Raw genomic sequence first — 24,368 nt, 5'->3', positions numbered from 1 at the left:
GCCTCCTCTCCCATCCCATTCCCGTCCTGTCCCGTGTCCCATTCCCACTCCAGTCCCGTCCCGTATCTCATCCCATTCCCGTCCTGTCCCGTGTCCCATTCCGTTCCCATCCCGTTCCCGTCCCGTCTCCCTCTCCCATCCCATTCCTGTCCTGTTCCGTCTCCCATTCCCGTTCCCGTTCCGTCTCCCTCTCCCATCCCATTCCCGTCCTTCCCGTGTCCCATTCCCGCTCCAGTCCCGTCTCTCTCTCCCATCCCGTTCCGTGTCCCGTTCCCGTTTCCCATCCCATTCCCGCTCCAGTCCCGTCTCCCTTTTCCCATCCCGTTCCCGTCCCGTGTCCCATTCCCGTTCCGTGTCCCGTTCCCGTTTCCCTCTCCCATCCCATTCTCGTCCTGTCCCGTGTCCCGTTCCCGCTCCAGTCCCGTCTCTCTCTCCCATCCCGTTCCCGTCTCCCATCCCATTCCTGTCCCGTGTCCCGTTCCCGTCCCGTCTCCCTCTCCCATCCCATTCCCGTCCTTCCCGTGTCCCACTCCAGTCCCGTCCCGTATCTCATCCCATTCCCGTCCTGTGTCCCGTGTCCCATTCCCGTTCCGTGTCCCGTTCCCCTCTCCCATCCCATTCCCGCTCCAGTCCCGTCTCCCCCTCCCATCCCGTTCCCGTTCCGTGTCCCGTTTCCCTCTCCCATCCCATTCCCGTCCGGTCCCGTGTCCCATTCCCGTTCCCGTCCCGTCTCCCTCTCCCATCCCATTCCCGTGTCCCATCCCGTTCCCGTCCCATTCCCGTCCTTCCCGTGTCCCGTTCCCGCTCCAGTCCCGTCTCTCTCTCCCATCCCATTCCCGCTCCAGTCCCGTTTCCCTCTCCCATCCCGTTCCCGTTCCGTGTCCCGTTCCCGTGCCCTCCCCGCTCCCATCCCATTCCCGTTCCCGTTCCGTGTCCCGTTCCCGTGCCCTCCCCGCTCCCGTGCCGTGCCGGTAACGGAACGCGCCGCTCCGAGCTGAACGCCGTTTAATGACGAACGGACATTGTTCATTTAACAGCCAAACCCGCCAGGGACCTTCCGCTGTCCCCGCCCTTCACTCCCGTTCCCCGACACCGAACGAACGGTTCGGGGGTGCCGGAGGGCTCGGTACCGGGTCCCAGCCCTGCCTTAAACCGTTCTGAGCTCAACCGGGCTCTCCCGGTGCTCCTTGGAACCGAGCAGAGGAGCCACGCAGACCGAAATTCCTGCGTTCTGGCAGCGAGCCTGGAATTTAAAGCATGAAGAGAGCTTGGTCTTCACCTGAGCATGGTGATTCTGCTCCGGGAGAAACGCAGAGCGTCCGACTCCTCCAATTATCCCGGTGGGAAAGGCAAAAACCGGAACTGCAAAAACTGTAACAGCCTCTAACTGACAGCCCAGCCCTGTGGAAAATTCCAGAAATCACCCCAAAACTGGAGAGGTTCTGGGGCAGGCTCAGAACCAGAGCCCACTGCTGAAACCTTGTGCTGGGGATGAGTCTCCTCCATCACCATCAGGACCTGGAGCCAACCCACAAAGCCCCAAAAATCCAAGGATTTCTGTACAAAATGAGTCTGGAATTCCTCAGCTGGGCTTGCTGACATTTTCCTTCCTTAAGAAACATCTTCATGGCACTGCTGATGGAGCAGAACAGATCCTTCAAACCAACAGTGAACAAGCAACAGGAGTGGAGAACTTGGGACAGAGGGAGATGGGCTACAAAAACTGATCCTTAGAATTGCTGAATTTCATCCTTTTGGGCACTAAAACTGCTCCTTGGGCTTCATCCTTTTGGGCAACTAAAACTGCTCCTTGGAATTGCTAAGCTTTATTCTTTTGGGCAACTAAAACTGCTCCTTGGAATTGCTGAATTTTCTCCTTTTGGGAGCTAAAACTGCTCCTTGGAGTTGCTGGATTTCCTCCTTTGGGCAACTAAAACTACTCCTTGGGCTTGCTGAGCTTCAGTTTGGGCAAGTAAAACTGCTCCTTGGAATTGCTGAATTTCCTCCTTTTGGGCAACTAAAACTGCTCCTTTGAATTGCTGAATTTCCTCCTTTTGGGCAACTAAAACTGCTCCTTGGAATTGCTGAATTTCCTCCTTTGGGGAGCTAAAACTGCTCCTTGGGCTTCATCCTTTGGGCAGCTAAAACTGATCCTTGGAATTGCTGAGCTTCATCCTTTGGGCAACTAAAACTGCTCCTTGGAATTGCTGAATTTCCTCCTTTTGGGCAACTAAAACTGCTCCTTGGGCTTGCTGAGCTTCAGTTTGGGCAAGTAAAACTGCTCCTTGAGCTTCTTCTTTTGGGCAACTAAAACTGCTCCTTGGGCTCTCTGAGCTTCTTCCTTTAGGGCAATTAAACTGTTCCTTGGAATTGCTGAATTTCCTCCTTTTGGGCAACTAAATCTGCTCCTTGGGCTTCTTTTGGGCAACCAAAACTGTTCCTTGGAATTGCTGAATTTCCTCCTTTTGGGCAACCAAAACTGCTCCTTTGAATTGCTGAATTTCCTCCTTTTGGGCACTAAAACTGCTCCTTGGAATTGCTGAATTTCCTCCTTTGGGCAACTAAATCTGCTCCTTGGGCTTCTTTTGGGCAACCAAAACTGCTCCTTGGAATTGCTGAGCTTCCTCCTTTTGGGCAACTAAAACTGATACTTGGGCTTCATCCTTTGGGAAACTAAAACTGCACCTTGGAATTGCTGGATTTCCTCCTTTGAGCAAATAAAACTGCTCCTTGGGCTTCTTCTTTTGGGCAAGTAAAACTGCTCCTTGGGCTTGCTGAGCTTCTTCCTTTAGGGCAATTAAACTGTTCCTTGGAATTGCTGAATTTCCTCCTTTGGGCAACTAAAACTGCTCCTTTGAATTGCTGAATTTCCTCCTTTTGGGCAACCAAAACTGCTCCTTGGAATTGCTGAATTTCCTCCTTTTGGGCAACTAAAACTGCTCCTTGGAATTGCTGAATTTCCTCCTTTTGGGCAACTAAAACTGCTCCTTGGGCTCGCTGAGCTTCCTCCTCTTGGGCAGCACCTCCTGGCTGGAGGAGGGCTCAGCCTGGTGCAGCTGCCAAGGAAAACCAACAATGGAATTACAGGAGCTCCGTGGGGCCAGGGCAGGGCACGGCCACCCTCAGAGCTGTGACACAGCCAGAGCCTCACCCCAGATGTGCTGGGCCTGCAGGAACATCTGGATGCTGTTTCCTGGCAGGACTGACCCACTGAGGAAGGCTGGGATGTTTTCCCAGTTGGGATGTTTTCCTGCTGCTGTGGCAGCAGGAACTGCAGCACAGGACAAGGAGTGGTGGGTTCAGACTGAAAGAGGGGAAATTGAGGTTGGGGATATGGGAGAAATCCTTCCCTGTGAGGTGAGGAGCTGCAGATTGAAACAGGGGAAATTGGAAGAAATCCTTCCCTGTGGGGTGGGGAGATGTAGATGGAAAGAGGGGAAATTGGGGTTGGAGATTTGGGAGAAATCCTTCTGTGGGGTGGGGAGGTGTAGATGGAAAAAGGGGAAATTGAGGTTGGGGATAGGGGAGAAATCCTTCCCTGTGAGGTGGGGAGCTGCAGATTGAAAGAGGGGAAATTGGAAGAAATCCTTCCCTGTAGGGTGGGGAGGTTCAAAAGAGGGGAAATTGAGGTTGGAGATTTGGGAGAAATCCTTCCCTGTGGGGTGGGGAGCTGCAGATTGAAAGAGGGGAAATTGGAAGAAATCCTTCCCTGTGGGGTGGGGAGGTTCAGACTGAAAGAGGGGAAATTGAGGTTGGAGATTTGGGAGAAATCCTTCCCTGTGGAGTGGGGAGCTGCAGATTGAAAGAGGGGAAATTGAGGTTGGAAACATGGGAAAAATCCTTCCCTGTAGGGTGGGGAGGTTCAGACTGAAAGAGGGGAAATTGGAAGAAATCCTTCCCTGTGGAGTGGGGAGGTTCAGATTGAAACAGGGGGAAATTGGGGTTGGGGATAGGGGAGAAATCCTTCCCTGTGAGGTGAGGAGCTGCAGATTGAAAGAGGGGAAATTGGAAGAAATCCTTCCCTGTGGAGTAGGGAGGTTCAGATTGAAACAGGGGGAAATTGGGGTTGGAAACATGGGAGAAATCCTTCTGTGGGGTGGGGAGGTTCAGACTGAAAGAGAGGAAATTAAGGTTGGAGAAAAGGGAGAAATCCTTCCCTGTGAGGTGGGGAGGTTCAGATTGAAAGAGGGGAAATTGAGGTTGGAAACATGGGAGAAATCCTTCTGTAGGGTGGGGAGGTGTAGATGGAAAGAGGGGAAATTGGGGTTGGGGATAGGGGAGAAATCCTTCCCTGTGAGGTGGGGAGCTGCAGATTGAAAGAGGGGAAATTGGAAGAAATCCTTCCCTGTAGGGTGGGGAGGTTCAGACTGAAAGAGGGGAAATTGAGGTTGGAGATTTGGGAGAAATCCTTCCCTGTGAGGGGGGGAGGTTCAGACTGAAAGAGGGGAAATTGAGGTTGGGGATAGGGGAGAAATCCTTCCCTGTGGGGTGGGGAGGTTCAGATTGAAAGAGAGGGGAAATTGAGGTTGGAAACATGGGAGAAATCCTTCTGTAGGGTGGGGAGGTGTAGATGGAAAGAGGGGAAATTGGGGTTGGGGATAGGGGAGAAATCCTTCTGTGGGGTGGGGAGGTTCAGACTGAAAGAGGGGAAATTGAGGTTGGAGAAAAGGGAGAAATCCTTCCCTGTGAGGTGAGGAGGTGTAGATTGAAAGAGGGGAAATTGAGGTTGGAGATTTGGGAGAAATCCTTCCCTGTGGGGTGGGGAGGTTCATACTGAAAGAAGGGAAATTGAGGTTGGAGATTTGGGAGAAATCCTTCCCTGTGGGGTGGGGAGGGTGGGGAGGTTCAAAAGAGGGGAAATTGAGGTTGGGGATAAGGGAGAAATCCTTCCCTGTGGGGTGGGGAGCTGCAGATTGAAAGAGGGGAAATTGGAAGAAATCCTTCCCTGTAGGGTGGGAAGATTTAGACTGAAAGAGGGGAAATTGAGGTTGGAAACATGGGAGAAATCCTTCCCTGTGAGGGGGGGAGGTTCAGATTGAAAGAGGGGAAATTGGAAGAAATCCTTCCCTGTGAGGTGGGAAGATTTAGACTGAAAGAGGGGAAATTGAGGTTGGGGATATGGGAGAAATCCTTCCCTGTGGGGTGGGGAGGTTGAGACTGAAAGAGGGGAAATTGGGGTTGGAGATTTGGGAGAAATCCTTCCCTGTGGAGTGGGGAGCTGCAGATTGAAAGAGGGGAAATTGAGGTTGGAAACATGGGAGAAATCCTTCCCTGTAGGGTGGGGAGGTTCAGATTGAAACAGGGGGAAATTGGGGTTGGGGATAGGGGAGAAATCCTTCCCTGTGAGGTGAGGAGCTGCAGATTGAAAGAGGGGAAATTGGAAGAAATCCTTCCCTGTGGAGTGGGGAGGTTCAGATTGAAAGAGGGGAAATTGAGGTTGAGGATGTGGGAGAAATCCTTCCCTGTGAGGTGGGGAAGCCCTGGCACAGATGATTCCATGGATTCCCCATCCCTGGAAGTGTCCAAGGCCAGGCTGGGAGCAGCCTGGGATGGTGGAAGGTGACCCTGCCCAGGCTTTAAGGTCCCTTCATCCAAACCATTCCATGATTTCACGATTCCAGCTCTACAGAGGCTGCTCAGCACCCAAAAACTCCCGAGAGCTCTGTCCTGCTGTTTCTGACTGTGCCATCAAAAGGTGACAACGAACCTTTAAATTTCATTCAAAGGTGACAACGAACCTTTAAATTTCATTCAAAGGTGACAATGAACCTTTACATTTCATTCAAAGATGACAATGAACCTTTAAATTTCATTCAAAGATGAAAATGAACCTTTAAATTTCATTCAAAGACGACAATGAACCTTTAGCTCCACTGTCCTTTTGGTTATTTAAATCAATTGTGTTTTGCTTAATAAATTTATTACTAAGTTCAGTAAAATCTCTTTGAAAAATACAGACATGAGGCCCAAAATCAAATTCCAGCCTGGACACAACATCTGCTCCAGCTGTGCCAGGTGGGAAGGATTTGGGTCCTCACAAGCAGCACTGCCTGCCAAATTTGATTTAAATAAATTTAAAAAAGGGATTTTTCTTGGAATGAAGGAGTCACAGGGGTGAGGTTACAATTTTGGCACTGGGTGAGCTCTGCTGGCACAGATGGGTCAAACCAGCAGGAAATTTGGCTAAATATCAACTAAAACTTGGGAATCTTTCTCAACCTGTGTTACCTGCATCAAATCAGCTTCCAACTCCTTGAGAATTCTTTGTGGAATTGAATGGGAATTTGGGAAGTGATGAGAATTTCATTCTGCCAATAGCAAATGCATCCAAGCCCTTGAGTTTTATTCACTGTTTGCAGCAGAAATGATGAGAATTAAAGAAAAATTGATACTAACAATGCAGCTTTGGAATATCTTTCCACTTCTTGTCCTGCTCTCTGACACAATCAGCTCAGATGTTTTTCGGGTCAAATGATCAACCTGGAAGCAGAAAATTTAAAAAAAAAGCTGTAACAAATTAATTTAAAAAATTATAACTAAAACTACAACTAAAATTACAACTAAAATTACAACTAAAATTTAATTAAAGCAGATTTTGCTTTGTTACAGCAGCAAAAAATCCACCCTGGAGACACCCAGCAAGGCTCAGCGTGGGGAATTCACTGCTCTGAACAGTGCCTGAGTTCAGACTGAATTTTGGGGGGGTTTAAATGGTAAAAACCCCTGGAAATCACAGCTGGGTGTGCTGGAGAGCCCTGGCAGAGAGAAGCATGTGCTGGTTTTGTTTTTTTCAAACTTAAAAACTTGAATTTTGAAGTTTGAATCGAGTTTTAAACAAGCGTTGTTTTGTCACAATTAGGAGTGGAATTCCCTGATAATTATTTCCATTTCCATGTATTTCCATGATTAAAATGGAAATTAAATTCCCCATTTTCACTCAGAAACAGTCCCAGCATCTGTTTGTTTTGTATTTCAGAGGAACAGCCCTTTGGCAGTGCTTTGGAATAGTTCTGGAAAACACCAGGAAGTGAAATGTAAAGGAATTCAATAAACTTGAATTTTGAAGTTTGAATCAAGTTTTAAACAAGCCTTGCTTTGTCACAATTAGCAGTGGAATTCCCTGCTAATTATTTCCATTTCCATGATTAAAATGGAAATTAAATTCCCCCTTTTCCCTCAGAAACAGCCCCAGCATCTGTTTGTTTTGTATTTCAGAGGAACAGCCCTTTGGCAGTGCTTTAGAATAGTTCTGGAAAACACCAGGAAGTGAAATGTAAAGGAATTCAATAAACTTGAAAATTTTTAAGTTTGAATCAAGTTTTAAACAAGCTTAGCTTTGTCAGAATTAGCAGTGGAATTCCCTGCTAATTATTTCCATTTCCATGATTAAAATGGAAATTAAATTCCCCATTTTCACTCAGAAACAGCCCCAGCATCTGTTTGTTTTGTATTTCAGAAAAACAGCCTTTTGGCAGTGCTTTAGAATAGTTCTGGAAAACACCAGGAAGTGAAATGTAAAGGAATTCTATAAACTTGAATTTTGAAGTTTGAATCGAGTTTTAAACAAGCTTTGCTTTATCAGAATTAGCAGTGGAATTCCCTGCTAATTATTTCCATTTCCATGTATTTCCATTGTTAAAATGGAAATTAAATTCCCCCTTTTCCCTCAGAAACAGCCCCAGCATCTGTTTGTTTTGTATTTCAGAGGAACAGCCTTTTGGCAGTGCTTTAGAATAGTTCTGGAAAACAGCAGGAACTGAAATGTAGAGGAATTCAATAAACTTGAATTTTGAATCAAGTTTTAAACAAGCCTTGCTTTGTCACAATTAGCAGTAGAATTCCCTGCTAATTATTTCCATTTCCATGTATTTCCATGATTAAAAAGGAAATTAAATTCCCCCTTTTCACTCAGAAACAGCCCCAGCACCTGTTTGTTTTGTATTTCAGAGGAACAGCCCTTTGGCAGTGCTTTAAAATAGTTCTGGAAAACACCAGGAAGTGAAATGTAGAGGAATTCAATAAACTTGAAAATTTTTAAGTTTGAATCAAGTTTTAAACAAGCTTTGCTTTGTCAGAATTAGCAGTGGAATTCCCTGCTAATTATTTCCATTTCCATTATTAAAATGGAAATTAAATTCCCCCTTTTCCCTCAGAAACAGCCCCAGCATCTGTTTGTTTTGTATTTCAGAGGAACAGCCCTTTGGCAGTGCTTTAAAATAGTTCTGGAAAACAGCAGGAAGTGAAATGTAGAGGAATTCAATAAACTTGAAAATTTTTAAGTTTGAATCAAGTTTTAAACAAGCTTTGCTTTATCAGAATTAGCAGTGGAATTCCCTGCTAATTATTTCCATTTCCATGATTAAAATGGAAATTAAATTCCCCCTTTTCACTCAGAAACAGTTCCAGCATCTGTTTGTTTTGTATTTCAGAGCAACAGCCTTTTGGCAGTGCTTTAGAATAGTTCTGGAAAACAGGAGGAAGTGAAATGTGAAGGAATTTTGTGGCTGGGAATTGTGACTGTGGGAAATGAGGCTTCAGCAGATCAGCCATGAATCACTCCAAGGAAGAAGGAGCTGCACAGGAGCTCCAGAAAAAGCTGGAGATGACAGAGCAGAGTGTTCCTACCTGAGGATTGGAAACATGGGCAGGAGTCTGGATCCCTCCAGCTTCATCTCCATGAGCTGAATTCTTTCCTGGAAGAATTAGAGAGTTAAATAAAGGTTAAAAAAAAAAAAAATCAACAATCCAAAGCAAACAACACCAGCTCTGCCCCCCCCCAAGAACATTACTAATTAAGAAAAAGCCCTGAATTTTCTGACTTTATAACAGCTGGGAACAGCTCCTTACAGAGCACACCCTTAACTCCACCAAGGTTTGAATTTATTCTTTAACTCTGCCATCCTCCAGCTCACACACAGGGTTTGACCCCAGCTCCCTGCTGAAGGATTTGATTCAAACCTGAGCCTGTGCCTTGTGGTTCCTGTAAATAAAACATTTGCCAACTCCCCAGGACAAGAAATTTTCCGGATTTTTGCATGGCTTCGGAATTTTTATGACTCTTCAGAAGAACCAGGCACGCCTTCACGTGGTTATTCCAGTTCTGCAGCCTACTAGAATTGTCAAAACAAAAATTCTGATCCACACGTGCTGTTTCCTACACATTCCCACCATTATTTTTTCAACAGCATGGAAATGGCACCTGGTTTGGCAAAGTTGCAAATGCTTCTTCTCAAAAAAAAACCAAAAAAAAACCCCAAAAAACCCCAAATCCAACATTTCTGTACAGCAAATGGGTTCCAGATTGTCTGGATGCAACAAGCAGCAATTCCTCCTTCAGTTTGTTTGGCAGCAAAGTTGAGTCCTCAGGCCCCTGGGCAAAATGGGGAAATGTGAACACAAAGCATCCTCTGCTCCATCTCAAATCTGAAAAGGAAACTCCTGAAATGCAATGTGAACACAAAGCATCCTCTGTTCCATCTCAAATCTGAAAAGGAAACTCCTGGAATGCAATGTGAACACAAAGCATCCTCTGCTTTACCTCAAATCTGAAAAGGAAACTCCTGGAATGCAATGTGAACACAAAGCATCCTCTGCTCTACCTCAAATCTGAAAAGGAAACTCCTGGAATGCAATGTGAACACGAAGCATCCTCTGCTCTACCTCAAATCTGAAAAGGAAACTCCTGGAATGCAATGTGAACACAAAGCATCCTCTGCTCTACCTCAAATCTGAAAAGGAAACTCCTGGAATGCAATGTGAACACAAAGCATCCTCTGCTTTACCTCAAATCTGAAAAGGAAACTCCTGAAATGCAATGTGAACACGAAGCATCCTCTGCTCTACCTCAAATCTGAAAAGGAAACTCCTGAAATGCAATGTGAACACGAAGCATCCTCTGCTCTACCTCAAATCTGAAAAGGAAACTCCTGGAATGCAATGTGAACACAAAGCATCCTCTGCTCTACCTCAAATCTGAAAAAGAAGCTCCTGAGATGCCCTGAGGACAATTTGGTGGCTCATGTTTTGAGCTGGAGACAGTCTGGGTGCACATTTTGGAGCTGTGATTAAAAGCCAGCAGTGGGGAGTTTCCAGGAGAGTTATTGACTGGCAGATTTTATTTACAATGTTAGGGAAAAAAACCACTTGAGGAAACTCATTTTTGTGGGATTCATCCTAACAAAAATAGTTGTACCTATTCAAGTTCTTCTACAAGGAAAGGCTGAGAGAGTTGGGGTTGTTCAGGCTGCAGAAAATGCTCCAAGGAGAGCTCAGAGCCCCTTCCAGTGCCTAAAGGGGCTCCAGGAGAGCGATTTTGGACAAGGTCAGGAGGGGCAGGAACAGGGAATGGCTTTACCCTGATGGCTGGGGTGTTGGGAATTGGGAATTATTTCTGTCCATAAAACAAAACACACTCAGGTGAGGTTTCATAAAACAAAACACACTCAGGTGAGGTTTTTGTCCATAAAACAAAACACACTCAGGTGAGGTTTCTGGTTATAAAACAAAACACATTCTGGTGAGGTTTCATAAAACAAAACACATTCTGGTGAGGTTTCTGGTTATAAAACAGAACACATTCTGGTGAGGTTTCATAAAACAAAACTCATTCTAGTGAGGTTTCTGTCCATAAAACAAAACACACTGGGATTGTATTTTGTGATGCCAAAAAAGTTCACCTGCAATTCTCAAAGTGCTGCAGCACACAGGGAAAGGGCAGAGCCAAACACAGAATGGTTCATAAAATAAAACTCATTCAGGTGAGGTTTCTGTCCATAAAACAAAACACACTCAGGTGAGTTTTCTGTCCATAAAACAAAACAAATTTGGTGAGGTTTCATAAAGCAAAACACACTCAGGTGAGGTTTCTGACCATAAAACAAAACACACTCAGGTGAGTTTTCTGTCCATAAAACAAAACAAATTTGGTGAGGTTTCATAAAACAAAACACACTCAGGTGAGTTTTCTGTCCATAAAACAAAACAAATTTGGTGAGGTTTCATAAAGCAAAACACACTCAGGTGAGGTTTCTGACCATAAAACAAAACACACTCTGGTGAGATTTCTGTCCATAAAACAAAACACACTCAGGTGAGGTTTCATAAAACAAAACACACTCTGGTGAGGTTTCTGTCCATAAAACAAAACCCACTCAGGTGAGGTTTCTGTCCATAAAACAAAACACACTCTGGTGAGGTTTCTGGTTATAAAACAAAACACACTCAGGTGAGGTTTCTGGTTATAAAACAAAACACATTCTGGTGAGGTTTCATAAAACAAAACTCATTCTGGTGAGGTTTCTGTCCATAAAACAAAACACACTGGGATTGTATTTTGTGATGCCAAAAAAGTTCACCTGCAATTCTCAAAGTGCTGCAGCACACAGGGAAAGGGCAGAGCCAAACACAGAATGGTTCATAAAATAAAACTCATTTAGGTGAGTTTTCTGTCCATAAAACAAAACACACTCAGGTGAGGTTTCATAAAACAAAACTCATTCTGGTGAGGTTTCTGTCCATAAAACAAAACACACTCAGGTGAGGTTTTTGTCCATAAAACAAAACAAATTTGGTGAGGTTTCATAAAGCAAAACACACTCAGGTGAGGTTTCTGGTTATAAAACAAAACACACTCAGGTGAGGTTTCTGTCCATAAAACAAAACAAATTTGGTGAGGTTTCATAAAACAAAACACACTCTGGTGAGATTTCTGTCCATAAAACAAAACCCACTCAGGTGAGGTTTCTGTCCATAAAACAAAACACACTCAGGTGAGGTTTCATAAAACAAAACCCATTCTGGTGAGGTTTCTGTCCATAAAACAAAACACACTCTGGTGAGGTTTCTGTCCATAAAACAAAACAAATTTGGTGAGGTTCCTGCTGCAGCAGCAGCACAGAGAGGCACAGAGCAGCTAGGAAAAAGGTGGCTAAAAGTGGGATTGCTGCTGAATTGAAACTCAAAAAGCTGAAATTTAATTAAAAAATCCCAAACAAACAGATCCAGAGCACTGGTTTTTGCACAGAGGATTGTTTCCTGAGTCTGCAATAAAAAGCTCAACAGTACAAAACCTCTCTGAGCTTAATGTACAAACTAAATACTATCAACAACTAAATAAATCAGTAAGTATTTGTAACAAAAAGAGTAGAAAAAGCAGTGAAGGAGCAGTTCATTTACATTATTTCATTTACCTTATTTATATATCTATTCATTTCTTAATTTATTATTTATATACATATTTATTTATATATTCATTTATATTATTTCTAAATTTAAACCCCATTCAATTTAGCTTAGCTGATATAAGTGGAACAGAAGATCAGAATTTTGAACAGTAACATAAAAAAATGTTAATTGTGTTTTAACATGTTAACATTTGTTAACCAAGTGCTTCACAGAATGAAGGCCTGATAGAAAGTGGAGGCACAGTCATGTATGTGAAGGAAAGAATGAAAATTTGAATATAGAAAATTGAGGGGTTTGAGAAATCAAATAAAAAATCACACAAAATTATATATATATATAAAATATATTATATATATAATATATTTTTATGTACTATATATAATATAAATAATGTATCTAATATATATTATATCTAATATAATATATAATATATATTATATGTTATATATAATATAACTTATATAATATATAATATATAATATCATATATACAATATATAATATATAATAAATATTATATAATATAAACAATATATAATATATGTAATGTAATATATATAATGTATATTATATATAATATGATATATAATATATAATGTATATTATATATATGATATATAATATATAATGTATATTATAATATATAATGCATGATTAAAATATATAATATAATATAATATAATATAATATAATATAATATAATATAATATAATATAATATAATATAATATAATATAATATAATATAATATAATATAATATAATATAATATAATATGTACTATAATATGTACTATAATATATATGTTATATAACAATATAATATTTATATCACTTAACACAAATATTTTAAAATATAATATACTTGAGATTATTATCTAAAAATTATAATATAAAATATACAAATATTACCTTGAGCTTCTGAAATATTCACATGATTCTTATCTTCCACTTCATTATCCAAGGCAGGATCCTCCTGGATCAAGAAACAGCTTTGTCACTGACTGCAGGCAGACAAGGGAGAATTTTGCACTCAGATGATTAAGGAGACACTTTTGAGATGGATTTGTGGTGGAATAAACTGAAATAAGTGACTGTGACATGGCAGGGTGAGGTTCCATCTGTGCCCTGTGCTGGGACACGTGGCAGTGTCCCCATGGCATGAGCTGTCCCTCTGCTGCTCCTCGTGCCCAGGCACTGCTTCAACACTGCCAAATGGAGCAGGAAAATTAAGGGGAAAAAATGAATTTAAGATATTTTGTCCTGCTTAAAAATGTCTGAAAATAGAGATGGCAGTGTCCCCATGGTGTGAGCTGTCCCTCTGCTGCTCCTCGTGCCCAGGCACTGCTTCAACACTGCAATCTGGAGCAGGAAAATTAAGGGGAAAAAATGAATTTAAGATATTTTGTCCTGCTTAAAAATGTCTGAAAATAGAGATGGCAGTGTCCCCGTGGCATGAGCTGTCCCTCTGCTGCTCCTCGTGCCCAGGCACTGCTTCAACACTGCAAACTGGAGCAGGAAAATTAAGGAAAAAATGAATTTAAGGCATTTTGTCCTGCTTAAAAATGTCTGAAAATAGAGATGGCAGTGTCCCCATGGCGTGAGCTGTCCCTCTGCTGCTCCTCGTGCCCAGGCACTGCTTCAACACTGCAAACTGGAGCAGGAAAATTAAGGAAAAAATGAATTTAAGGCATTTTGTCCTGCTTAAAAATGTCTAAAAATCGCACACAGTGAAATAATAATGGACATTTTTTAGATGATACACTGCAAAAAATTTTAGAAGCAACCCAAAACAAAGTCTGTGCTCTTACATTCATGTCCTGGCTCTCCTCCTCTGGGTCATCTCTGCTCACCCCACACACCTGGAGAGGCTCAGCAGTCTCTCCCTGCTTTAGGATGCTCTTATCAACATTCTCCATGCGCTGTCTCTCGGTGGTGATTTTCAGTTTCAGCAGGTGGAAAGGTGTTGGCACTTCCCCCACGTTCAGGTACATGGGCTCCTCCTGGAACAGCAGCCCCTCGTCCTTGGCCTCCTTGAAGCCTGGGGGTTGGTAATCAGGGGGGGTAACTGCAGAGAAATGAAATGGTTTAGGTCTTGCAAAAATGATTTTAACTCTTTTCTCCTCTAAATATAGAGAGTTACTGCAAAAAACTGCTTGGGGAGAGGAATGATCAAGTTTGGAGTAAAGGAAGCACAACAGGCAAAGCTCTGGTAAAACTCTTTGGAAGAGGTTGTAGGTACAGAGAGAGAAAATAGAAGCTCTGATTTGTCATTGTAAGGCAGAGAAATTAAATGTTTTAGATCTTGCAAAACTGATATTAACTCTTTTCTCCTTTAAATACAGAGAGTTACTGTAAAAACTGTGTGGGGAGGGGAGTAATCAAGTTTGGAGTAAATGAAGCACAACAGGCAAAGCTCTGGTAAAACTCTTTGGAAGGTTGTGGATACAGAGAGAGAAAACAGGAGCTCTGATTTGTCATTGTAAGGCAGAGAAATTAAATGCTTTTTAACTCTTTTCTCCTTTAAATATAGAGAGTTACTGTAAAAACTGTGTGGGGAGGGGAATGATCAAGTTTGGAGTAAATGAAGCACAACAGGCAAAGCTCTGGTAAAACTCTTTGGAAGAGGTTGTAGGTACAGAGAGAGAAAATAGAAGCTCTGATTTGTCATTGCAAGGCAGAGAAATTAAATGTTTTAGATCTTGCAAAACTGATTTTAACTCTTTTCTCCTTTAAATATAGAGAGTTACAGCAAAAAACTGCTTGGGGAGGGGAATGATCAAGTTTGGAGTAAAGGAAGCACAACAGGCAAAGCTCTGGTAAAACTCTTTGGAAGAGGTTGTAGATAAAAAGAGAGAAAATAGAAGCTCTGATTTGTCATTGTAAGGCAGAGAAATTAAATGTTTTAGTTCTTGCAAAACTGATTTTAACTCTTGTCTCCTTTAAATATAGAGAGTTACTGTAAAAACTGTGTGGGGAGGGGAATGATCAAGTTTGGAGTAAATGAAGCACAACAGGCAAAGTTCTGGTAAAACTCTTTGGAAGAGGTTGTAGGTACAGAGAGAGAAAATAGGAGCTCTGATTTGTCATTGTAAGGCAGAGAAATTAAATGTTTTAGATCTTGCAAAACTGATTTTAACTCTTGTCTCCTTTAAATAGAGAGAGTTACTGCAAAAAATTGTGTGGGGAGGGGAGTAATCAATATTGAGTTTGGAGTAAATGAAACAGAACAGGCAAAGCTCTGGTAAAACTCTTTGGAAGAGGTTGTAGGTACAGAGAGAGAAAATAGGAGCTCTGATTTGTCATTGTAAGGCAGAGAAATTAAATGCTTTTTAACTCTTTTCTCCTTTAAATATAGAGAGTTACTGTAAAAACTGTGTGGGGAGGGGAGTAATCAAGTTTGGAGTAAATGAAGCACAACAGGCAAAGTTCTGGTAAAACTCTTTGGAAGAGGTTGTAGGTGCAGAGAGAGAAAATAGGAGCTCTGATTTGTCATTGTAAGGCAGAGAAATTAAATGTTTTAGATCTTGCAAAACTGATTTTAACTCTTGTCTCCTTTAAATATAGAGAGTTACTGCAAAAAATTGTGTGGGGAGGGGAGTAATCAAGTTTGGAGTAAATGAAGCACAACAGGCAAAGCTCTGGTAAAACTCTTTGGAAGAGGTTGTAGGTACAGAGAGAGAAAATAGAAGCTCTGATTTGTCATTGTAAGGCAGAGAAATTAAATGTTTTAGATCTTGCAAAACTGATTTTAACTCTTGTCTCCTTTAAATATAGAGAGTTACTGCAAAAACTGTGTGGGGAGGGGAGTAATCAAGTTTGGAGTAAATGAAGCACAACAGGCAAAGCTCTGGTAAAACTCTTTGGAAGGTTGTGGATACAGAGAGAGAAAACAGGAGCTCTGATTTGTCATTGTAAGGCAGAGAAATTAAATGTTTTAGTTCTTGCAAAACTGATATTAACTCTTTTCTCCTTTAAATACAGAGAGTTACAGCAAAAAACTGCTTGGGGAGGGGAATGATCAAGTTTGGAGTAAATGAAGCACAACAGGCAAAGCTCTGGTAAAACTCTTTGGAAGAGGTTGTAGGTGCAGAGAGAGAAAATAGGAGCTCTGATTTGTCATTGTAAGGCAGAGAAATTAAATGTTTTAGTTCTTGCAAAACTGATTTTAACTCTTTTCTCCTTTAAATACAGAGAGTTACTGTAAAAACTGTGTGGGGAGGGGAGTAATCAAGTTTGGAGTAAATGAAACAGAACAGGCAAAGCTCTGGTAAAACTCTTTGGAAGAGGTTGTAGGTACAGAGAGAGAAAATAGGAGCTCTGATTTGTCATTGTAAGGCAGAGAAATTAAATGCTTTTTAACTCTTTTCTCCTTTAAATATAGAGAGTTACTGTAAAAACTGTGTGGGGAGGGGAATGATCAAGTTTGGAGTAAATGAAGCACAACAGGCAAAGCCCTGGTAAAACTCTTTGGAAGAAGTTGTAGATAAAAAGAGAGAAAATAGAAGCTCTGATTTGTCATTGTAAGGCAGAGAAATGAAATGTTTTAGATCTTGCAAAACTGATTTTAACTCTTTTCTCCTTTAAATATAGAGAGTTACTGCAAAAAATTGTGTGGGGAGGGGAGTAATCAATATTCAGTTTGGAGTAAATGAAACAGAACAGGCAAAGCTCTGGTAAAACTCTTTGGAAGGTTGTGGATACAGAGAGAGAAAACAGAAGCTCTGATTTGTCATTGTAAGGCAGAGAAATTAAATGCTTTTTAACTCTTTTCTCCTTTAAATATAGAGAGTTACTGCAAAAACTGAGACTCAGAGAGTCTGACACAGCTGGCTGTGATTGGCCATTAATTAAAAACAATTCACACGTTTGGATGAACCATCTCCAGACCCCATTCCAGAGCAGCAAAACACGGAGAAGCTGAGGCTGCTCATCTTGCCAGGAGAAGAAACCCTGGTGAGGGATTTTTCAGCATACCCTCATCATAGTAGAGGAGTTTCATGGTGAGGCAGACGTCGCTGGGCAGGGGGCTCAGGTTCTGCATCAGGATGTAGATCTTGCGGATGAGGAGGATGCTGGCCCTCTTGGTGTCTGCACAGCTGATGGGGCACTCCGACTTGTCCTTGCTGAAAGCACACAGCAGCCACCTGAGCTTTTGTTGTGTTGTGATTTGGGGGTTTAGCCCAGAACCTCAGGTCCCTGCCCTGATAATTCCCTGCCAGGTTTATCAATCGTTTCTCCTTTCCCCTCCCAGCGCTGTCTGTCAGCCCTGGGATTCCAGAAGAGCAGGGAGTGATTGGCACATTCAAACCCCTGGGGGGGCATTGGGCCATCCAGGTGTCCTTTGTCCCTTTGTCCCTGCTTGGTGGCTCCCTGCCCCTTCCCTGGGGTTAAAGGAGCAGCAACCACGGGCTCAGGGAGTTCTGTTGGAGCTGGTGCTGCATTCAGAGAATAAAGCTCTGGATCCCAACCCTCCATCAGAACCGACTCCTTTCCTTCACCATCACCTTAAAGCTTCTCCACAGAGGGAAACCTGAGGAGCAGCCCCTGTTATGGGGGGAAGCTCCATCCCAGCACCACCAGAGCTCCTGCAGGCCTGGAATTGTCTCCATGCATCCAACTGCAGCACCCAGCCAGCCCAAAGTGTCTGTGGGGTGAAACACCACAAATCCAACCAGCCCAAAGTGTCTGTGGGGTGAAACACCACAAATCCAACCAGCCCAGAGTGTCTGTGGGGTCAAACACCACAAATCCAACCAGCCCAGTGTCTGTGGGTGAAACACCACAAATCCACAGCCCAAAGTGTCTGTGGGGTGAAACACCACAAATCCAACCAGCCCAAAGTGTCTGTGGGGTGAAACACCACACACCCAGCCAGCCCAAAGTGTCTGGGGGGTGAAACACCACAAATCCAACCAGCCCAAAGTGTCTGTGGGGTGAAACACCACAAATCCAACCAGCCCAGAGTGTCTGTGGGGTCAAACACCACAAATCCAACCAGCCCAAAGTGTCTGTGGGGTCAAACACCACAAATCCAACCAGCCCAAAGTGCCTGTGGGGTGAAACACCACAGTTTGCCACTTTTTGGTTCAGCACCAAGGGCCAGACAAGCTCAGGCTGTATTGGTAAATATTCCAGTAAAATTTGATGCAGAGTGAGCAGTTTCATTCCCTGTTTGTTGACAAACATTCATTGCCTGAGGTCTGAGATGCAGCACTGCAGTTCCTAACCCTGCCTGAGTCCTGCATGTTCTCTGCCCTGTGAGGGATCAAACCCTGAGCCAGAGACATCAGGAGAGCTCAGAGATCAGCACCTGGCACCAAATACCCCAAAGAAATAGTGAAAGGAAGAGAAAATGAGGCACTTGTGAAAGCCCAAATTCTGGGAAGTGTGCTTTCCCTTAAATAAAGGCTCTCTTCAAGTTTCCTCTACATTGAACACATCTAGGTTCTCTAAATGTTTCCTCAACATTGCAAATTTAGAGACATTTAGGTTCTCTAAATGTTTTCTCAACACTAAAAATTTTCTACAGATTTATTTCCCTCAATTGGTAATGATAACAAACCTGGTGTACAAGTGACTCTTGGCACCCAGTTCCAACATTTCCACCTGAAGCTGATCCAAATCCCAGCTCAAAGCCAAAACCTCTCCTTCTGCTCCCCAGCTCCTCACACCTGAGGGCCTGCAGAGCAGGACAAGGAGCTCCTGGTTCTCCTTTTCTATTTGAAGGAGCATTTTATGCAGGAGGGAAGCTGGGAGCAGTTTGAACTGTATTTTAATTAATTGTCTTCAAATGAGCCATCTCTCTGTAGCTGTGACCGAGCAAAATGTTGTGGGGTTTTTTTTATTTTGGCTTTTTTTGGATGTTTTTTGGGTTTTACCTGCCAAAATCCAGGAGTGGCCCATTGTGGGTGTACTTGAACTTGAAGTGGTAACACTCAGTGACTGTCTGCAAACAAAGCCAGGATTAATTAATTATTAAATGAATTAATTATTAAATTAATTATTAAATTGATCCTAAATTGCAGCTCTGCTCACTAATCTATCAACCTTTAAAGGAAATTACTAAAACCCAACTCCCATGTGCTGAACACAGCTTCCTAATCCTCTAACAATTAACAGCAAAAAAATGCATAAAACTGTTCAAAACTTCATAAAAATGATGATTCTTTTCCAGGAATCAGTGTGATCAAATATTTTGAAAATCAGCTGAAGGTTTTAGCATGAAATATTCCAGTTTGAATGAAAATGGAGCATTTGTGGTGAAACCCAGTGGGTTTTGTGTTTTCCATAAAAGTCCCACAAATTTTTTAGGCAGAGTCAGGATGGGACATTTCACCCTGCAGTGGTATTTTGCTTTCTGAAAATACTCAAATGTAATTCCACACATGGCAATTCTCACTGTAAAAATTCCCACTGTTACACCTGGTATTTCAAAATGCTCTTTTTAAATAGAGGTGCATGTTAAATATTTCTGTTTGTACCCACATTTCACCACATGCACATTATCACCAGTGAGATATCCCAGCAGATTTACCTGAGGCTCTTCTGTCTGGGTATAAACCTGTGGTTTTGAAGAAAACAAAGGAAAAGAAAATAAAGAATGAGAACTGCACATTCCTCAAAGAGTATCCCCAAAAAAATGCCCCTGCCTTTCAGAGATACTCACTGCTAGGACAATCTGTCTCAGCTGTCAGGAACATAAACAGAGAAAAAACAAAAAAAAAAAAGAACATTATTTCATATATTTCATTGCCCATTTGTGCTGCCCAAACTGCTTTTCTCTAGCTCTGAAATCCAACCCAGGCAATTAAAGCCTGTTGGAAGAAAAACTTCTTCCTCTGTTGAGGAGGAGAGGATTGAGCTGCAGAGAAAACACCCACAGACCCCTCTGTGCCTTTTTGTGCTGCTGCTTACAAGAGTTTGATGCAGAAATGTTTGTGCATCCCACACTGCAGCTGAGTGAGCTCAGTGAAATCAACATTGCAACAAAACTGAAATGAGACTGGCAAACTTACGTATTTCTTCTGCAAGGCATCATAGCATCCCAACATCCTGCAAAAACCAAAGAAGATTGGCCAGCTACTGCTAATTTTCATTTCTTTCTTACTAACAGCACCAAAAAAAAATGAAACTTTTGTGTTTATTCTTACTATATTAAAGAAATAAATAACACTTATCCATCATTCTATTTTATTAGCAGTGATACAAAATGTGTAACACCAAAACACTCCAACCTATTCAAAGAGTAATTAAAAATATAATTTGGGGGTAAATCAATTAAAATGTAATCTGGAGGTAAATCAATTTAAAATATAATCAATTTATCAGTAAAAACATATTGTAATGCTTCCAACACATTGTATTCATTAATCAGGGGAGCAGCTTGGTCTGGAGAAAGTTGAGTTTCAAGGTCCCTTCCAACCCAAACCATTCCATGATTTTATTATCATTTATAATTACTGATTTATAAATCAGTAATTCAGCTGATCAGCAACACTGCTGAAGCATGAAGAAATTATTACCTTTATTCAGATGTTGCTATTTACTTTTTATGCAAGACCCAATCAGGGAATCAAAATTTACCCTATAATTTTTTTTTTCTTAGAGTCAACAAACAAAAATTGGGTTTGTTTATTAAATAAATTAATTGATTAAAATAAAACCTGTGAGATCTTCAAATTTCAGATGCAAAATGGTGGCTTTGAGTCTCCTGAGCAACTAGAGAGGCACTGCTTTTAGATTTTTGCATTTTTGTGCATCCTTGAGTGCTCATGCTCAGAGGAATGAAGTCTACAGTGTTAGATGTTTAGTGTTTATTTAGTTTATTTAGTGTTAGATATTTAGTGTTTATTTAGTTTATTTAGTGTTAGATATTTAGTGTTTATTTAGTTTATTTAGTGTTAGATGTTTAGTGTTTATTTAGTTTATTTAGTGTTAGATATTTAGTGTTTATTTAGTTTATTTAGTGTTAGATATTTAGTGTTTTATTTATTTAGCTCATGCTCAGAGGAATGAAGTCTACAAATGCATAGCGTTAGATATTTAGTGTTTATTAAATTAATTAATTAATTAAAATAAAACCTGTGAGATCTTCAAATTTCAGATGCAAAATGGTGGCTTTGAGTCTCCTGAGCAATTAGAGAGGAGCTGCTTTTGGACTTTTGCATTTCTGTGCTCCTTGAAGTGCTCATGCTCAGAGGAATGAAGTATACATAGTGTTAGATGTTTAGTGTTTATTTAGTTTTTTTGGTGTTAGATATTCAGTGTTTTACTTATTTAGCTTATGCTCAGAGGAATGAAGCATACAAATGCATAATGTTAGATGTTTAGTGTTTATTTAGTTTATTTAGAGTTAGATATTTAGTGTTTATTTAGAATTAGATGTTTAGTGTTTTACCTATTTAGCTCATGCTCAGAGGAATCAAGTCTACAAATACATAACATTAGATGTTTAGTGTTTATTAAATTAATTAATTAAAATAAAATCTGTGAGATCTTTAAATTTCAGATGCAAAATGGTGGCTTTGAGTCTCCTGATCAATTAGAGAGGAGCTGCTTTTGGACTTTTGCATTTCTGTGCTCCTTGAAGTGCTCATGCTCAGAGGAATGAAGTCTACAAATGCATAGCGTTAGATATTTAGTGTTTATTTCGTTTTTTTGGTGTTAGATATTTAGTGTTTTATTTATTTAGCTCATGCTCAGAGGAATGAAGCATACAAATACATAGTGTTAGATATTTAGTGTTTATTTAGTAAACATAAAGTATTTAATAAAGTATAGTCACTCTGCAAACAGAGATTGATGCTGTCCTAAGCCCTGAGCTGAAAATACCATTGTGACACAAATGTGGGAGAGAACTTTTTGCCTTTTTCTGCAAACAGCCAGGAATGAACCTTTGAGCATTTAGATGCTGAGGAAATCTTACCTGTGTGTAATCAACTTACCATTTCACCAGCTGGCTAGAGCCAGGAGAGTTTTTGTCTTCCCGCAGAATTTTCACACAAACATCTCAAAAAAAAAAAAAACCAAAAAAACCACACACACATTAACTTAGGACAAAGTGCAATGAAAAGCTCAATGTCTAAAAGCACATATCAAGGAGAGACTAAAATTAAGATTACTGAGCTTAGCTTTAATGCTGAGTTAGCAGCAGCAGCAATAACAAAATGTAATTTATTAATATGTGAAATTTCCATCGCATGCATCAAAATGGCATCCACTCATTAAAAAGACCATGTGGCCTTAAAAACAACTCCATGACAAGAATTTTTGTAAATTCTGATGGAAACAGCCCCTCACCATCCATGTATCTGGTTCCATAGGCACTTTCAGGGAAGATTCCCCTCAGGTAAGTGATGCAGGACACTGCCACTGCCAGGAGCCTCTTCACCAGCATCAGGGATTGCTGCTCCGTGGCAATTTTCTTGGGAAATACAACTGCACTCTGAAAATCCCAGCAAGAAACCAATGAATTTTGGGGATTTATAAAATTAAGCACATTCCTGACACTTGGTGTTACAGTAGTTGTGGGACACGTCTGGTTTCTACCAAGCACACCACAAAATTCAAAATATTTTTCTACACTTCTTCCTATCTATTCTTTATTCATAATTAAAAGACTAAATTACCCTGTTTTCCCATTATTGTGCTGAAATACACAAACAAAACCATACCACAGAATTCCTTTGCTTCTGAGCAGTTGCCATTCTGCAGAGATTCCTGTGCCTGTCAATGAAACATCTACATTAGGACCTGGATAAAGAAAAAGGGGCTGCAGCTTCTCCAGGGCATTCCCTGGATTTACAAACACCTCCTGCACAATTCACCAGCTCAAATAAACCTGTGTTTTTCACAAAACAGAGCAGGATGGCTCCTCTGATCATCCCCAGTATGAGATTCTTGATTTTCACGGCTTCCCTGAGGCTACAGGATGCAATAATTAGAATGTTTATATCTGTATTTCTATGAAATATGAACATCTAAAAGCAGTTCTCTTCAGTACTAACTGGTGCCCAACCTACAGGATTTTCAAAGGACTTTAGGAAAATGCTCCCCACATTTCAACACCCCCAGACTTGAGTTGTTTTCATCTATAATTGAAATGAGTGTGGGAGAATCTGAACCCTCACCACTCTAAGCCTGACTCCACACAAACATTCCCCCCAACTCAGGAATAACAAATTCGCCCACGCCTGAGGAAAACACCTTCCCCAAGTTAGAAATAAGGTCTGCATCACAAAGGGCACCGAGCTCCGCTCAGTAATCCTCCATAAACCCCCCGATGGCAGCACAGGGCGGCTGTGAGGAATGAGCCGCTCCCCTCAAGCCTCAGCCCAGAAACCACCACCTGCTTCGAGGGAAACTGAGGCAAGCGCGAAGACACAACGCTGCAGAGCAGCGCGGGGCGGCGGGCAACAAAACTCGGAGGTGAGGTGAGAGAGATAATCGAGGAAAAGCTGGAGAAGAACGTGAGGAGAAAGAAAGGAGATGAGGGAAAGGAGATGAGAAAAGCGCCCACGCCCACCCTCAGGGCGCCTTTCCCGCCCTCGCCCTCAGCGGGCTCCGCCGCGGGGCCGTGCGCAAACGCAGGGGGCGGGGCTTGCCCGCGGGGGGCGGGGCTTGTCCTCAGCCGGCGCACTGCGCGCACCGCGCATGCGCAGCTCTGCCCCGGCTGTGAGGGGTCGGGGGGTTGTGGAATCTTCTGGGCTGTGAGGGAATTACAAAGATTTTCTTTTTAATTTTTCATCCCTGTTCCTGTACTGACACCCCAAAAGCCCCACCCTGAGAGCGTTGGCGGAACGCTTCTGGAGGTCTGGCAGCTTTGGGTCAGCGTCATCACCCTCTGGGGGAAGAACCTTTCCTGATAATCCAATTTAAACCTCGCTGACGCAGCTCCAGCCATTCCCTCACACGTTATAATATTGGCTTTTCGCAAATATTCAAATGGATTCTGTATGTGTGATGTTAAAGTAACTTTGTTATAAAGGTATGGGTTTTATTTTTGCCTTGGGATAAAATGACACACAGTGTCCAAACTCCAGTAACATATTTAGGCTTCATATTGGGGAAACGGCATCATCCTGGGGATAATACACGTAGGAATAATTAATAATAAAAAAGGACCCCTTTAGGACACAGTGTTTATTTAAGGGCTGTGAATTTGAATCAAGTTTTGTGCAATGTGTG

General features: G+C 42.0%; 1 protein-coding gene across 5 annotated transcripts; it reads right to left on the bottom strand.

Annotated features, from left to right (window-relative positions):
• Positions 1-988: 988 nt before the first annotated feature.
• HORMAD1 (HORMA domain containing 1) lies at positions 989-23,761 on the bottom strand. 5 transcript variants are annotated; one of them, XM_063176596.1, is made up of 14 exons: positions 23,707-23,761; positions 22,856-22,907; positions 22,482-22,626; positions 22,127-22,190; positions 20,198-20,234; positions 19,849-19,869; positions 19,717-19,743; positions 19,061-19,128; positions 17,157-17,305; positions 13,991-14,247; positions 13,092-13,155; positions 8,626-8,693; positions 6,397-6,480; positions 989-3,056 (listed from the first exon to the last, which is right to left on the bottom strand). In XM_063176596.1, exons 2-14 carry the CDS (start codon positions 22,886-22,888, stop codon positions 2,976-2,978), a joined length of 1,098 nt encoding a protein of 365 aa, XP_063032666.1. In that variant the 5' UTR covers positions 22,889-22,907; positions 23,707-23,761; the 3' UTR covers positions 989-2,975. The 5 variants fall into 5 exon arrangements, with proteins under 5 accessions (XP_063032666.1, XP_063032664.1, XP_063032668.1 ...); XM_063176594.1 differs by having other exon boundaries at positions 989-1,243; XM_063176598.1 differs by having other exon boundaries at positions 989-1,243; positions 14,042-14,247.
• Between the last annotated feature and the right edge of the window lie 607 nt (positions 23,762-24,368).

The sequence above is a fragment of the Melospiza melodia genome, chromosome 25, assembly GCF_035770615.1.
Source record: "Melospiza melodia melodia isolate bMelMel2 chromosome 25, bMelMel2.pri, whole genome shotgun sequence".
In the NCBI taxonomy this organism is placed as follows: domain Eukaryota; kingdom Metazoa; phylum Chordata; class Aves; order Passeriformes; family Passerellidae; genus Melospiza; species Melospiza melodia.
The sequence above is the reverse complement of the archived record's forward strand: the minus strand, read 5'-3'. Positions and strand labels throughout refer to the sequence as shown.

Coding starts and splice junctions, on each gene's coding strand:
- HORMAD1 (XM_063176594.1), bottom strand. CDS start 22,888: ATGGCAACTGCTCAGAAGCAAAGGAATTCTGTG. Junction 22,191..22,481: donor TGGAACCAGATACATGGATG/GTGAGGGGCTGT, acceptor TTTTTTTTTGAG/ATGTTTGTGTGAAAATTCTG. Junction 19,870..20,197: donor ATGCCTTGCAGAAGAAATAC/GTAAGTTTGCCA, acceptor TGTTCCTGACAG/CTGAGACAGATTGTCCTAGC.